Source organism: Herpailurus yagouaroundi, unplaced genomic scaffold (assembly GCF_014898765.1).
Source record: "Herpailurus yagouaroundi ecotype Mexico unplaced genomic scaffold, PumYag 28, whole genome shotgun sequence".
Taxonomy (NCBI): Eukaryota; Metazoa; Chordata; class Mammalia; order Carnivora; family Felidae; genus Herpailurus; species Herpailurus yagouaroundi.
The window spans coordinates 6,180,208-6,196,154 of NW_024412376.1; the positions used below are offsets into that span (position 1 = coordinate 6,180,208).

General features: G+C 48.9%; 1 protein-coding gene across 7 annotated transcripts in view; it reads left to right on the forward strand.

The window, feature by feature from the left end:
• Nucleotides 1–15,947, forward strand: part of FGFR1 (fibroblast growth factor receptor 1) — a 52,031-nt gene that overhangs the window by 27,237 nt on the left and 8,847 nt on the right. For 2 of the 7 annotated variants that reach the window (XM_040455759.1, XM_040455626.1), the window contains exons 3-8: nt 7,902–8,168; nt 9,504–9,593; nt 9,838–10,010; nt 12,493–12,616; nt 13,597–13,787; nt 15,753–15,897. In XM_040455759.1, coding sequence (XP_040311693.1) covers nt 7,902–8,168; nt 9,504–9,593; nt 9,838–10,010; nt 12,493–12,616; nt 13,597–13,787; nt 15,753–15,897 — 990 coding nt within the window. The remainder of the gene's footprint in view (nt 1–7,901; nt 8,169–9,503; nt 9,594–9,837; nt 10,011–12,492; nt 12,617–13,596; nt 13,788–15,752; nt 15,898–15,947) is intronic. The other 5 variants (XM_040455829.1, XM_040455677.1, XM_040455996.1 and 2 more) reach the window with 3 other exon arrangements.

Sequence of the window (15,947 nt, forward strand, 5' to 3'; positions counted from 1 at the left end):
TTTTCTTTCTTTCTTTTTTTTTTTTTTTTTTTTTTTTTTTTTTTGTATTTAGATGGGAATGAACACCAATAACATGAACATGAATTAACATGCCTTTTGGAGTATCAAGTGCCATACCAAAATAGGGCATTATTCTTAGTCCCAAGCCTGCCCCCACCCCCCATTTTCTCACTTGCCAAATGTGCACATTGATACCTGCTCAGGTTTAGAGGGTAGATGAGTGTGGACAGAAAAATGCATATATAAGTTAAAAAGCCCTAAAGTATAAGGTAGAAGTGGTGAGCTGGAGGGAATGAGAAGACAGGTTAAGGTCAAAGCAGTCAACTTCAGAAGCTCATACGAGGAAGTAGGAGACATGAGTGCCGTTAGGATAAGGATTTCGGTCACTTTTCAGAAGTCAGGGATTGCAAAAGCAAAGTGAGGGTAGAGAATATTTTTCAAAGTGATAGACATGGGCTCTGGACATGTGTGGACTCTGGAGAGCCAGGCCGCCCGCTTTTGAATCCCAGCTTGGCCACTTACTAGCTAGGTGGGCCATCTTGGACAAATACTGGATCTCTTTGTGCCTCTGTGTCCCCTCTATAAAACGAGGGTAATAGTGGTACCTACTTCACAGGGTTGTGGTGATTAAATGTGCTTGGCATGCGGGGAGCTTCCGTGTCCATAGGGTAGAGATCATAATAGTATGTACCTTATAAGGGATGGAACGAGAGTCTGTGTTAAAAGCTTACAGTAAGCGCGCTGTAAATATCGGCCAGTATTAATTACCATGATCGTTTTCAGCATTGTTTATGATCCCAAGATAATATAGGGGAAAACACATAGTAAATTGCAAAGTGCTATGCAAATATGTTGTTATTCTTCACCGGGTTCATATTAAGTTGTGAAGTTTGGAGATGGATAACTCAAACCAAATTGGCTGTTATGGGACCAGAGCTGGTAAAGTGGCATTTCAAAATACATTTTCAGGTGTGTTTGTCTGTGGCAGGAAAGGTCTGCATTCTTGGTCTGCAGAGAAATGTGTTCCCTGGGACTTCTTTAGTGCTTCTGTTCTATCTATTACCCACCTCACAGGTTAGAATCATTATTTTTTGCTATTTTCTGCCGTGAACCTCTGGTTCACGTAGAGCGTAGGCAGGCCATACGCTCTAACCTCGTCTCCTACTCTCCTTCATCTCCAGGCACATCCCATCCTTTTCTGCTCCCCCCAAAGTTTATACTCCCAATCTTAATTCTTTTTTTTTCTAAGTTTATTTATTGTGAGAGAGAGAGAAGGAGAGAGAATCCCAAGCAGGATCTGAGCTGTCAGTGCACAGCCTAACACAGGGCTTGAACTCATGAACCATGAGATCATGATCTGAGCCAAAAGTCAAGAGTCGGATGTTTTACCATTTAACTAATGAGCCACCCAGGTGCCCCTCCCCATCTAAATTATTTTTTTTTTAATGTTTTTATTTATTTTTGAGAGAGAGAGAGGCGGGGGGAGGGGCAGAGAGAGAGGGAGAATCTAAAGCAGGCTCCAAGCTCTGAGCTGTCAGCACAGAGCGCATCTCAGGGCTGGAACCCACAAACCTTGAAATCATGACCTGAGCCAAAGACGGACGCTTAACCAACTGAGACACAAAGGAGCCCCTCCCCATCTAAATTCTTAATTTTTTCCTCCCCTTTCCCTACCAGTATGTCCAGCCTCTGCTGTGAACACTGCTATCTGCTCTGACCACCAATACTTTTTTTGTTTAAGTTCTGTAACCTCAGAGGCTGTGTTGGATTGCCTGTACTGGGTTCTCATGTTCTTCTCCAGTTGTCTCATGTTGCGATATAAAATGCCTCATCCGTGTCAAGGTGTTGTGTAAATCTTACCACCCTGGTTAGAGCAAGGCATAGGTTTGCTCCTTTGTTTAATCCATGTATTTTCCTTGCACGGTAACCAGGACTCACAGAAAGCACCCAATGACAGCTATTTTGAAGAAAGCTCCCTGTCTTCTCCTTGGATTTTTGGGGACTAGGGTCTCATCTTCTCATAAGAATGACAAATTTTGTATGGCTTTGGGCCTCCTTGGAGATTCCGTTCCTCCCCCTTGCACAGTGTCTGCTCATGGCTGGTGGGAGACTCAGATTTAGAATCAAGAACTGGGATCTAATCCGATGTACCCAGGGCAGAACTGCCTGCTGGAGGACAGTGGCAGATTTCTGGCCAGTCGTGCCACAAGCAAAATGGTATATCCTATTGGTTTGTTGGGAATTGCAAAGCCCTGGTATTTTGGAGAAATGTAGGAAGCGATGGGAGACTCAGGAGGGCTCCATTAGCATTAATCATGTTCCTAGACCTGAGAGCACCATGGAAAACACTGCTCCCCTTTCTAGCTGCTTCCCTGAGGACTATGAAAAAGTGTGGGTCCCTGATCTGCTCCTACTTTTCCCTAGGGAATAGAGAGGCTCTAACTTCTGTTAGAGAAGTAGGACAGGATTGATGATTGGTGTAGGAATCCCTTCCACTCTCACTAAAGCAAGTACTGGATCCAGCCTGCACAGCCTTCCACAGTGCACCTGCCATCCACACTGTCCCAGGAACCTGCCTCAGGACCAGAGGCCTCCTCAGTCTCCCAGACAGCCTTTGTTCGCTCCTGTTTTCTGAAGAGTTGGCCAAGGTGTTGGCAGCCTTAATCCTCTGGGGATATTCAAGTCAAGCCCTAACCCTACCCCTAACCTTCCCGCTCCCAGTGATGAGAAGAGTGACCCCATGCTGTGGGCATAAGAACACAATGCATCTTTTTCCACAATGTACTTTGAACACATTGCACGTAGGGCCCGTAAGAGTGGATGTTGTTATCTGACTCACAGCCAAACACCTTCATCCTCAGGCTAGGTCATCACAGAATCCAGATACCAAATGTCCTCCAGCCTCCGTTTCCCACCTAATCTCTAAGGAAACAAGAGGCAGAAAGCAAGTGTTCTGGCTTGCTGCTTCCCTCACAGCATCCCCATTCCAATTAACCAGGTTCTCCAAGAGTTGGAATGTTGGTTTCAAGTGGCCAAGCAATACACTTGGCTTTCTTTTCTTCGTCTTTCATGGCCAGCCCAATAAAGGTGTCAGCTCCTTTCTTGCTACCTGACAGCCAACAACAAACATAGCCCTGGCCTGCTGGCCTTGACCAGAGAATAGTCCGCTCAGATGGAGCACAGATATAAGGGCCTTTCCCAGTGGGGACATAAATGGAGGACACTACCAAAACCAAAAGGAGAATAGAGAGTAGTGACTGAATTGTTACATTGAGCAGTGATGCTCTTGCATCAGCCACCACACATAGGACTTCCCAAGGCCAGGACCGCTATTGAGGGCAGTGATGCAGACAGGCAGGGTCCAGTAAACCAGCGAGTGCTTTGTTACCTTTCTGTCACCTAGAAGAAAGTGGCATTATCCCTGCTTTATAAATAGAGACATTGACACACATCCAAGAGCACTATTAGCCATGAAAAAAAAATACACTCTAAACCCAAGAGCCGTAGGCTGCATTTTGGCCATAAGCTAAATTCAGTTCAAGACCTATTGGGTATTTTCAGCTTGTGACATTGTTAGGCACTCTGGAAAAATTATAATAAGCAGTTCTGCTCTGAATTGCTTTCTGTTTCTTAGGAGAGGAACACAGGGACACTTGTGACTCTTAGGAAACAACATACCCAAGTGTGCATCAACTAATGGATGGATAAATAAAATGTGGTATATCCATACAATGGAATATTATTTGGCCATTAAAAGGAATGAAGTAGTGAGACATGCTACAGCATAGAAGAACGTTGAAAGCATTATGCTAAATGGAAGAAGGCAGTCACAGACCATATAATGTAGGATTCCATTCATATGAAATATCCAGTATAGGCATATCTATAGAGATGGAAAGCATCAAGCTTCCTAGGCTGAGGGAAAGGGTAGGAGATGGCATGTGACTGCCAGTGGGTATGGAGTTTGTTTTGGAGATGATAAAAATGTTCCAAAGTTAGGGGCGCCTGGGTGACTCACGTCTGACTCTTGGTTTCAACACAGGTCATGATCTCTCAGTTTGAGCCCGCCATCGGGCCCTCTGCTGTCTGTGCAGAGCCTGCTTGGCATTCTCTCCCTCTCCCTCTCCCTCTGCCCCTCCCCAGCTTGGGCTTGCTCGCGCTCTCTCTCTCTCTCTCTCTCTCTCTCTCTCTCTCTCTCTGTCTCTCAAAATAAATAAACTTAAAACAAAAAAAAAATTTTTAAGTTCTAAAGTTCAATTGTGAGGGCGCCTGGGTGGCTCAGCAGGTTAAATGTCCAGCTTCAGCTCAGGTCGTGATCTCATGGTTCATGACTTCAAGCCCAGCCGGCATCATGCTCCATGCTGACAGTGTGGAGCCTGCTTGGGATTCATTCATTCATTCATTCATTCATTCATTCATATTTTCTCTCTCTCTCTCTCTCTCTCTCTCTCTCCTTCCCTCCCTCCCTCCCTCCCTCTCCCCCCTTCTCTCTGCCCCTCCCCTGCTCTCATCCCCCCCACTCAAAATAAATTAAATAAATAAGTAGACTTTAAAGTTAGATTGTGGTGATGGTTGCATAACTCTGTGAATATACTAAAAAAAATCGAATTATGTGCTCTAAATGGGTGAATTTTCTGGTATGTGAATATATCTCAATAAAGATGTTTAAAAAAGAAACAAGATGGTATGTGATCGAGTGTGAATTTGTGTGGTTTGTACAGTATGTTTTACAGACAGTTGGGGTGGCAACACTAGGGACAAGAGGAGGCTTCCTGGCTGGCTTTGATGGTGCACTTTGAGCAGGGGGCGGGGGTGGCTAGAGAATCACAACACTGACAGTCTTGAGCAGAAGTAAGTTTTGTTGTGAGAGAAGAATGCAGTTGGGCTGGAGAACAGCCAGCCTTGAAGCGGAGGGTGGGGAGAAGAAGGCTTCGTGGAGAGGTGGGAACAGATTGTCAATGAGCCTTGAATGCCAGGCAAGGATTGTGATTTAATCCTATACACAGTATAGGATCTTGATCAGGAGAATTAAGGGACAAAACTCCAGAGGCAGAGAAAAGAAAGGTGGTCCTTGAGGCTATTTATTTATTTAACAAATTGCTTCAATCTTGTTTTTTGTTTTTTGTTTTTTTAATTTATTTACTCTTGAGAGGGGTGCCTGGGTGGCTCAGTCAGCTAAGCGTCCAACTTCTGCTCAGGTCATGATGTCATGGTTCATGGGTTCAAGCCCTGCATCGGGCTCTGTGCTGACAGCTCAGAGCCTGGAGTCTGTTTCAAATTCTGTCTCCTCTCTCTGCCCCTCCACCGCTCATGCTCTGTCTCTGTCTGTCTCTCTCTCTCTCAAAAATAAAACAAACATTAAAACGAAATTTAAAAAAATGTTTTATTTATTCTTGAGAGAGAGAGAGAGAGAGAGAGAGAGAGAGAGAGAGAGAGACTGACTCCCAAGCAGGCTCTGCTCTGTCAGTGTGGAACCTGATGTGGGGCTTGAGGCCATGACCCTGGGATCAAGACCTGGACGCTTAACCAACTGAGCCACCCAGGTGCCCTGAGACTTTCTATGTATCCTGTAGAAGTTTTGTGTGCACATCCTAGTTAGAACAAGCGGGGAGTCAGGGCTCCGAGCTAGAATCAGCCAGAGTGGTCTCAGTAGGGCCAGTGACCCTTTGCTTTCTCTGGGGGGGCATGCCCGTGTTTTCCTCGCTACCTTTTTGTTCCGAGACCTATCAAAATAGGCTGTGATGCCAGAGGCTAAGAATTCGAGTTTACGGAGTTTACTGTTTGACCAATGGCTTGTACAGAATCACGAGCTGCAAAATATTTAATCAGTGAGGTCACTGGAGGGAACAGAGGTTTGATCAATAGGAGTGTCTGCTGTTTCCCTTAAGGATCAAGTCTGAACTGCTTTTCTTCCCCCTTCTTTTGGCAAAACCACAATCCATTAAAAATGGAAAGAATAACTTTTTTTTAAGACCCACAAAAGCTTATTTTTAATCAGTTATGTGGTCTGCTCACCTTTGTGGGGTTCCTCTTGACCCGATTCACAAAACTATAAATGAATGCTAGCCTAGTGGCTTTCAAACCCTTTTGCAGCAGCACCTCCCCCTTTCGATGACTCAGTATTTACCCAGTATTTAAGACAGCACTTGGGTTGCAAGAGGGTCAGGGACGGCAGCCTTGGCCCCTCTGAGGACGATGGCTATTAGCTGGTAGTCACTGGTGCCATCTGACGCCCAGGGTGCTCATTTCTTCATTTGTAAGGTTTGGCACCTGGGTAGCACTTCAGAAGGAGTCGGTTACGGTGAAGGTGGTAAAGGAGAAAAGGGAGTTTACAAAGGAAGACGGTGAGGAAACCGTGCATTTTCCAACAAGTGTTCATTGGGCAACTGTTGTGTGCCAAGTACTGTACTGGGTGTTGGGCATTTTAAAAGTAAATATGACACGTCCCCACCCTCACAACTCAGTCGAGAAAGGGGACTGTCCTTCAGTGTGACGAGTGCAGTGGGAGAGCACCTGCCCCAGCCTGGGAGTCAGAAAAGGCTTTGAGGCAGAGTCCCCAGCCAGCCAGAGAACTGGAAGGTAGCTGAGAGCCAGGCAGGGCACGGGCCCTGAGGGCAGTGGGGTGCAGGGATGGGAGAGCGTGTTTCAGAGGCAGGTGCTTTGGGGACCTGCAAGGAGCCCCAGCTGGGCAGCCGATGGTTAACCGAGGGGTGAGAAAGAAAGAAGGCTCCCAGGGCAGTGGAGACGTAGGTCAGGTGGTAGATGTGAGCTGGAACAGGTGCACTTTTTGGTGGGGGGTGGACAGTTGGCAGAAGATGCCAGGAGGGAGCACAACTGAACATCCTGAAAGGAAACAGAAACTGCATTTCCCCCTAGTTGGTAAAGGGGAGCTGCTCAAGAGCGGGTCACAGTCAGGGATGGTGGACTCTGAGTGTGCCTGGCTTCTGGCCTTCACTGTCAGTGCGGGTGCCCAGTTGCTGGTTGTGAGGATGGATGGGTAAACGGGTTGTATCAGATCTGTGAGCCGTGGGGCACTCGGGATCCAGGGAAAGAAAGGTGAGGAGGAATGGATGTGTGTGACCGTGTGTTGGAGGAGGGGAAGCGGGAGGGCTTGAGGCAGGGGAGCCCTGCGGTGGGATGAGGAGAAAGGAGCTTTGTGTGCAAGGGCTTCTGCAGCCAGAGCAAGTGTGGGCTTGGTGGCAGCTGCAGGCCTCCGTTCCTAATATAGTCAAAAGCTCCGAATCCTCTGGCCCGACACCTGTTAGCCAGAGGTTCCCCTGAGCTGACCTCTCCTTGGGCCGCCTCTCCCACATATGCATCTTATGCATCTGACTCACAGAGGGGCCAGACCCCTCCCTGCTGAATCACTTGGACTGAGGGCCCCGGTTGACAAATTGCCTTCTCTCAACTTAGGTGGGGGCTGCTGGAGTTTTGAGGGACAGGTTTGCTCAGCTGTTTCTAGGGAGAGGCGTGAGGCTGGGCTAGCCAAAAAGAAATGGGGTGTCCTCCTGGGAAGTGGCCATCCTTGACAGAGGACTGAGCGAGTGGGAAAGGGGCAGTCTGGACACAACGAAGCCCTGGGGAGGGCCGGCCTTTCCCCCGCCCTCCGGTGGAGGGAAATGAAACATCAACTGCTTATTGCTGCTGTGGCTGCTTCCTGGCTTTGCCTCTTTCTTCTTCTGACCTTTGGGGGAGTGGGGCATAGCAGAAGAGGTGGGGTTCTAGGTAGCCAGCCGTTTCCCACTGACGCCTGTTCCGGTTCTCACCTCCCGGCTCTGTAGCCCCCGGGATGTTGCAGCTCAGTGCGGCTAGCTAGCATAATTCCCTTTGTCTCTCCCCCTCTCCCCCTCTTCCTGTCCCATCCCTTGGTCCCCCTTCCCGGTCCCTGTGGGGGGCTGCAGCCCAGCCCTGGGGAGCCCCTGTGGAAGTGGAGTCCTTCCTGGTCCACCCTGGTGACCTGCTACAGCTTCGCTGTCGGCTGCGGGACGATGTCCAGAGCATCAACTGGCTGCGGGACGGGGTGCAGCTGGTGGAGAGCAACCGTACCCGCATCACAGGGGAGGAGGTGGAGGTGCGGGACTCGGTGCCTGCCGACTCCGGCCTCTACGCTTGCGTGACCAGCAGCCCCTCGGGCAGCGACACCACCTACTTCTCCGTCAATGTCTCAGGTTGGTAGCAAAGCCTGCCCTCCCCCTCTCCCTGGATCCACCCCTCCAACCCTCTCTTCTAGTTTCAGGGGGAGGCGAACCTCCTCTCCTTCATGATCTGCCCCCACTCTGCTTCCAAAACTGCTGCCCACTAACATTGCTCCCTGCCCGCCGCGTGGCTTAGCTCTCAGAGGGGTGACCAGGTGGGGCAGGCCTCAGGTCAGAGATCTAGGCCTCCAGGATCTGCCTCAAGTGACTGCTGATACACTTGGGTCAGCAAGACACTGATAGTTTTCCGCCACAGCTTGTCCAGATCTCCAGGTGCTACCTGGGGCTCGGCCAGCTTCCATTCTGTCATTCCCTTGCCATTCGGACTTGGTATTCGGCTTAGGGGTTAGAGCCCCAGAATATGTGGTGAGGTAGGTCCCTACTATGATGGGAAAGGATCCAGGTGCACCGTCATATTCACAGGCTTCATGGAAAACATCGGTCCTCCAGCTTCCTGAGCTGTATTAAGGGCAGCCAGGGAACCCTGGAGTTCTGTGACTTTGGGAAACTGCCACTTATAGAACACGAGTTTTACAAAACTCTAGGATGAAACAAAGAAGAGTTGAAATTTTCTTGATGCCGTTTGTGCATCCCAAGGGGGAGGGCTGGGCATCTCCTCCCCTTCAGGCATCATTTAGAACCTGCCCCCATTTGAAGGACTGGAAAAAGATCTGGCATGAACCCTGATTGGTGACCACATGTGTGTCAAGCCTTTTAAAAGGGGTGGATACTTGGGGAGAAGTGTCGGCAGCTGCAGACGGTGTGGTGGGCTCCCTATCTACCCTGGGCAAGAAGGGCAGCCCCCAAACCTCAGCAGACACATGCTAGGAAAATTCCATCTGTGAGTTGTTCAGCCTCATGGCTTTAGAAATAGCTTCTCGCCATAGCGTGCCTAGATCTGTCTGGGTTTCTGAAGAAGGATACACACAGATTCCCCTGGCTGCTAGTTCCGAGACCCAGCACATCTGGGTGCTACTGAGTTGAGAGAACTTCTCAACACAAGGTGTAATTAAATCCAAGAGGACCCGCTGCCCCTGATGGAACTGGCCAATATCAAGGCTTGTGGACAGAAAGGGGCACTGCGTTGGGCTGGGGAAGGCGGGGGACAGGCATAGAGCATGCAGTTCTTCAACCATTTCTGTCCCACAGAGAGACTGTCACTAAGAGTGGAATGGGACTGGGGGGTTCCAGATGCATTCGTTCTGTAACTGGACTGGCCTTTATGTTCATGGCTGGCTGTTGATATGGATGGAAATCTAGTGAGCCCTTTTCCCTCGAAGGGACCTCAGTGCCCCCTTCTTCCCATAGATGCTCTCCCCTCCTCGGAGGATGACGACGATGATGATGACTCCTCTTCAGAGGAGAAAGAGACAGATAACACCAAACCAAACCGTATGCGTGAGACACTGTTTCCTACCTTACTGCCTTCGGGCCGGGCCTTGGGTTTGAGTGGGAAGGGGGAGGCTTAGATGATTGTTTGGAGAAGGGGAGAAGAGGGCACATGGGGTCATGGGATCCTTTGGGTGCCCTGATTAGTGCGGGCACTGTTTACAGTGTTGGGGACACCTCCAGGTCCTGGCCTGGGCCCCTGCTCCTGAGCCTGACTGGACCCTGCCTGTCTCTCTTGGCTTTCCCTGGGTAGCCGTGGCTCCATACTGGACATCCCCAGAAAAGATGGAAAAGAAATTGCACGCGGTGCCAGCTGCCAAGACTGTGAAGTTCAAATGTCCTTCTAGTGGGACTCCTAACCCCACGCTGCGCTGGTTGAAAAATGGCAAAGAATTCAAACCTGACCACAGGATTGGAGGCTATAAGGTACGTGTGTATGTATGGAAGTTAATGTAAGATGAATGAAAAAATCTACTTAGAAAATCCTTATTATGTGGCATTAATGGTTTAAAGTAATGCTTTCTAACTATAAAAGTAGTGTGCCTTAGAAGAATTTCAAATATAAAAACTTCAAATGAAGCTTCAAAATCTTTTCAGTCTTGGGGCGCCTGGGTGGCTCAGTTGGTTAAGCGTCCGACTTTGACTCAGGTCATGACCTCAAGGTTTGTGAGTTCGAGCCCCATGTCGGGCTCTGTGCTGACAGCTCAGAGCCCGAAGCCTGCTTCAGATTCTGTGTCTCCTCTCTGCTCCTCCCCCGCTTGCTTGCACACGCGTGCGCGCGCGCTGTCTCAAAAAAAAAAAAAAATTAAAAAAAATTTTAATCTTTTCAGTCTTTTTTCTTATGTGTCTGGTTTTTGCATAGTTAATCGCAATGTGTGTAGAATTTCTTTCCCTTGTTAACATTACAGCACGTGTCTTCTGCCATGTGTTCGGTAGATAATTTTTCATGGCTGCACAATATTTCATTATTAAAATGTCCATAACTTGATGACATACATTGTCATACTAGTTATTTTCTGATTTTTCACTATTATGAATTATGCTGTAGTGAATATCTTTATACATAAATCTTTGTTGGTGTTTTAAAATATTCTTCCCTAAGACAGATTGCTAGAAGTGAAGTTTACTAGATCAAAGTAGAAGCATTTTTTTAAGCCCTTGATGCGTATTCCCCATTACCTTATTTCCCCCTGGTAATTAGATAATTTTAATCATTTATTTTTTTATTATGTGAACATTTCTTTTTTTAAAAAAGTTTTGTTTATTTTGAGAGAGAGACAGGAAGTGCATGTGTGCGCATGTGCGTGGGGGAGAGGCAGAGAGAGAGAATCCCAAGCAGGCTCTGCACCATCAGCACAGAGCCCAATGCGGGGCTTGAACTCATGAACCTGGGAGATCGTGACCAGAGCCTAAATCAAGAGTTGGATGCTTCATCAACTGAGCCACCCAAGTGGCCCTTTATGAACATTTCTTGAGCACATGTCTTTTCAGAAGGTGTACTGGCTGGACAAGTAGAGCTCTAAGTAAAACAGGAAGATACAAAATTTTAATTATTGTGACATTTGCTTTAATGGAGTATGATGTAATGAGTTGGGTGTGATTTTATTTTTTTAATTTAATTTTATCGTGGTAACAATTACTTTCCTAAAAGGGAAGATTGATTCATCTTCCCATAGCAGAGTACAAGAATGACAAGCTCACCATACCTGAGCCAACAACTTAGATAGATGATGAAAGTATCTCATTGTTCTCTTGTGCATTTTTTTGCTTATTAACAAACTTAGAATTTTCGTATGTTAATGAGTGATTTCCGTTTCCTGCTGTGTGAATTGTCTGTTTGTATCTTCTACCCATCTTGGTTTCTAGGAAGAACTTCATCCTAATCTCTTCTTTAGACTCCCAGATCATCCTTATATCCCATTTCACCTAGCTGCTCTTTCCCCATTAATCTTGTATAAGAAAAGCGGAGGTCCGGGGAGCCTGGCTGGCTCATTTAGTGGAGCATATGACTCTTGATCTCAGATTGTAAGTTTGAGCCCCACATTAGGTGTAGAGATTACTTAAAAAAGTAAAATCGTTAGGGGCACCTGGGTGGCTCAGTCAGTTAAGCGTCTGACTCTTGGTTTCAGCTCAGGTCATGATCTCACAGTTCAGGAGTTTTGGCCCCACGTCAGGCCCTGTGCTGGCAGTGCAGAGCCTGCTTGGGATTCTCTTTCCTTCTCTCTCTGCCCCTCTCCTGCTCATGCTCTCTTTCTCTCAAAATAAATAAATAAATCTAAAAAAAGTAAAATGTTTCTTAAAAATCAGGAAAAATAGGAGAAACTGTAAATTAATTTACCAGACACTTGCAAGGCACTGCCATGGTACAAGGCAGCATTCCTGCCCACAAAGAATTTCCAGTCTGGTAGGAAGGCAGATGTCCTTGAACACTGCTGCAAAAAGCAGACTGTGATCAGTGCTTCAGCAGGGCCACAGGAGTGAGAACCATTCTGACCCAGGTTGAGCTGGAGGAGATGGTTTTTGAAAGGAGAGGTCAAGAGCAGACAGGGCAGAACTCTTTGCAGGGAGCCCTTCCGGCCCAGGACACGAACAGAGGCGCAGAGTGGAAAGCTCCCAGTGCATTGGGGAGTGTGCAGGAGGCACATAGGTCCAGATCATGGATGGCCCTGGCTGTTGCGGGCAGACTTCCAGAGTTTCTCATACCCACCTGCCAGCTTGCCTGATATATTCTTTCCCCGAACTTGGACCAGGGTGGCCGTCTGCCCTGTCCTGGCTCGTTTGCTGCGTGGGCCGTGTGTTCTGGGCTGTGATTGGAGGGTAAGTGGCACAGGGTGCCAGTGCCTCCCGTGGCTTCTGCCTCCATTTTCCTCCAGACGCGCGATGGAGCTATTGGCATGTTTTCCCCCAGGTCCGTTACGCCACCTGGAGCATCATAATGGACTCCGTAGTGCCTTCTGATAAGGGCAACTACACCTGCATTGTGGAGAATGAGTATGGCAGCATTAACCACACCTACCAGCTCGACGTCGTGGGTAAGAGGGCAGTGGCAACAAGGTTAAGGAGCTTAGAGGAAAGAGCAGGGCGTTGAGAAAACAGCCGTGGGGTCCAGGTTTACTTACAGGTCATTGGCGTTTACTAGCTCTGTCACCTTAAGCAGCTTTTCCATAAGTCATTTGTACATTTTTCTTACCTGTAAATGGTTGAGAGGATTGGACAGTTCTGTGACTCACTGTAAGGTGAAAGGTGCTGTGGCTGGTCTCCTGCAAGGGCTGCCTGGGGAGGGTGTCACGTAGCAGATACACAGGCAGCTGCTGCTGCTTCAGGGCCGGCAGCCTGCTGGGTACATTACACCCGGCCGTTCTCACGGGCCCTGCGAGGTCCACACTGTCACTCCCACCCTACAGAAGAGCAGACTGAGGCCCAGAATCAGAGACCTCATTAATGTAAAACTGCAGACCCGTGCAGGGCATCACAGGAAGCACTAGGAAGGACGTAGTCCCTGCCTCTAGGTGCTGTTACTGCAGCCTCTTCCTTCCGGAGACTCTGAATCTCATTCCCTAGAGATCTTAAGGTGAAGAGTTTCTCAGCTAGCATTCTGTCTTGGCTTTGCAGATATGGTATAAAAAGAAGCTTCTGGTCCGAGGGGGATAGGACCCGAGATTTGGCATTGCTAGTGGACTCTTAAGTGCTGCCGGTGATGCTGTTCTTGGACCGCGCTTTGAATAGCAAGTCTAAGTGACTCTCTAATTTTAGTTAGGTCTGGGAGTGTGACTAAGTTATAGGGTCTCCATTTAGGCAAGAGGGACTTCTGGTGCCTGGGGAAATGGGTGCACTGCCCTGGGGAGGAGGTTCCTAACAGCTTAAGACCTGAGGAGAGAGTGTCCCTTCTCTTCTTCCAGCTCAGGGTCAAGGGGCTAAGGCTCAGCAGAGACTGGAAATGCTCTGTCAGCATCCCAGCCAGGAGCAGGCCATGGCAGAGCCTGACGAGCCTCTCCTCTCCCTTCCTCCACAGAGCGGTCCCCTCATCGGCCCATCCTGCAGGCGGGGTTGCCTGCCAACAAGACAGTGGCCCTGGGCAGCAATGTGGAGTTCATGTGTAAGGTGTACAGTGACCCACAGCCCCATATCCAGTGGCTAAAGCACATCGAGGTGAATGGGAGTAAGATTGGTCCAGACAACCTGCCTTATGTCCAGATCTTGAAGGTAATCTTTGCCCTAGTCTCCATGGGCTGGGTCTGGGAAGGTCTCCTGCATCTCCTGGGGCCCCAGTTGCTGTGGTCAGGCTCAGCACCGGCGATTGGGACCCATCCCTTATCCGTTTCAATAGGGACCTAGCCACATTCCCCAGAATTAGTGACAGGTCACAGAGTAGAGGTGCAATGGGAACAGAGGACAGGGGGTAGGGTGGGCATCACTAGTTTCTAAAGAGCTTTGAGAGTGACTTTGCTCAGGTTTTGGGGTCAGCTACTCAAGGAAGGCCTTTGTACTCCTGACTTAACATTGCCTGGGACCAAAGCCTTTCCAGCAAATGTCTCCCAGATTCTGCCCTATTTCCCAAGTCCTGTCCTTTCTGGCAAGTGAGTGAATGGATGATAAGGTCACGACTCTTAGGTAGAGTTGGAAAAGCAAATGCCACAGGTAGATTCTAAACAGCATCAGGAATAATGGCATTTTCTTCCTTTTTTCCTCTCAATCCCAGACTTACATTGTCCCTGAATGCTCCACTAATCCAGGGAAGGTAATTACCTAATTCCCCAGTGGATCTCACAACAAGAAGTAACCAGAAGCTGGGAACGTGGTTTACCTCCTGGTCCCAGAGTTAGACCTCATCCTCCCCTGGCTTGGCCGTCCCAGAGTTTTACTGGCTATCCCTTTTCTTCACTATTGGTGCTGAAGCCTGCTGTGAAGGAGATGAGGCCGTGGCCTTGGCCCTTGGCCACAGTCTCCATTCACAATCCCTGGCCTAGACCTGGAGGAGTGAGTTTAACACAGAATGTTTGATTGGGGGCAGCGATTTGTTTTGTTTTTTTTTAAAGCTTATTTTTCAGTCAGATGCTTTGGGCCTTTGAAGTCAACTTGTTTTGTCCTACTAAAAAGAGAAATGACAAATCTCACTAACGTCTCCCTCGCCTTAGCTCCCTGGGCCTGCCTTAATGTTACATGGGAGCAAGTGTGGCCACGTCTCAGTGTTTGCCCCACTGACTGGCTTGTCGTTGGTTTGTTCTAGCATTCGGGGATTAATAGCTCGGATGCGGAGGTGCTGACCCTGTTCAATGTGACAGAGGCCCAGAGCGGGGAGTATGTGTGTAAGGTTTCCAATTATATTGGTGAAGCTAACCAGTCTGCGTGGCTCACTGTCACCAGACCTGTGGCAAAAGGTAATGGGAAGATGGATGGGGCCGTGTGCTGGGAGTTTGATTCAGGCCCCAAGCTGCTGGGGCAGATGGGGAAGCCAGCACCCAACTCTCCCTGTTATCCTGCTGTATTTCTAGAGCCCAGAGCCATGGAAAAATACCCGGCCTGGGAGGCTGCTTTGGTTTGGTACTGTGTTGGTGTCTGCTCCCTCTGTGCCTTCTGTGTCCTCCTTGGCTATGTGCGTACTTGTGGGGACAGCCTGGCTGCGTGGTGAATGATGCTACAGACTGAGGTTTGAATGGTGGAGAAGGGGCCAGATGTCCCCTTGCAAACTGGCAGGGCACGTGCACGCATGTATGTGTGTGTGTGTGTGTGTGTGTGTGTGTGTGTGCGTGTACGTGTGTGTGTGTGTACGTGTGATTGCAGCACCCTTCCATCCCTCCTGTGTGTGCCCTCTGACTTTCTTTACCAGAAACCAAGCAGCACCCCCCCGCCGCCGGGCCCCATTTCTCCATGCTGCCCACTGCCCGCCCGCATGCTTGGATGGGCCAGGGGCTGCCAGCGTCTGGTGAAGGGTTGTAACCAGCCAGCGTCGTCTCAGGTCTGCGGAGTCCCTCCCTCAGGGTTTCACTGTCTTCCTCTAACAGGTCTCGCTGCCTGGTGGTTTTTGTTTGTTCCTTGTTGCAAAGGAGACGCTGGGGAGCATTTCTTCCTCCGGTTTTCCCCCCCTTCTCTTCCTCCCTCCCTTCCTGTGTGTCTCTTAGAGGTCTCATGTCCTGCGCTTGTCCATTTTGCTTCCGTTGTCTCTTCTAGACTGCCGGAGTTAACACCACCGACAAAGAGATGGAAGTGCTTCACTTAAGGAATGTCTCCTTTGAGGACGCGGGGGAGTATACGTGCTTGGCGGGTAACTCTATCGGACTGTCCCATCACTCTGCATGGTTGACCGTTTTGGAAGGTATACACTGTACTTCTCCTCTCGATGTCCTGCCCTCGCCACGGGCACGG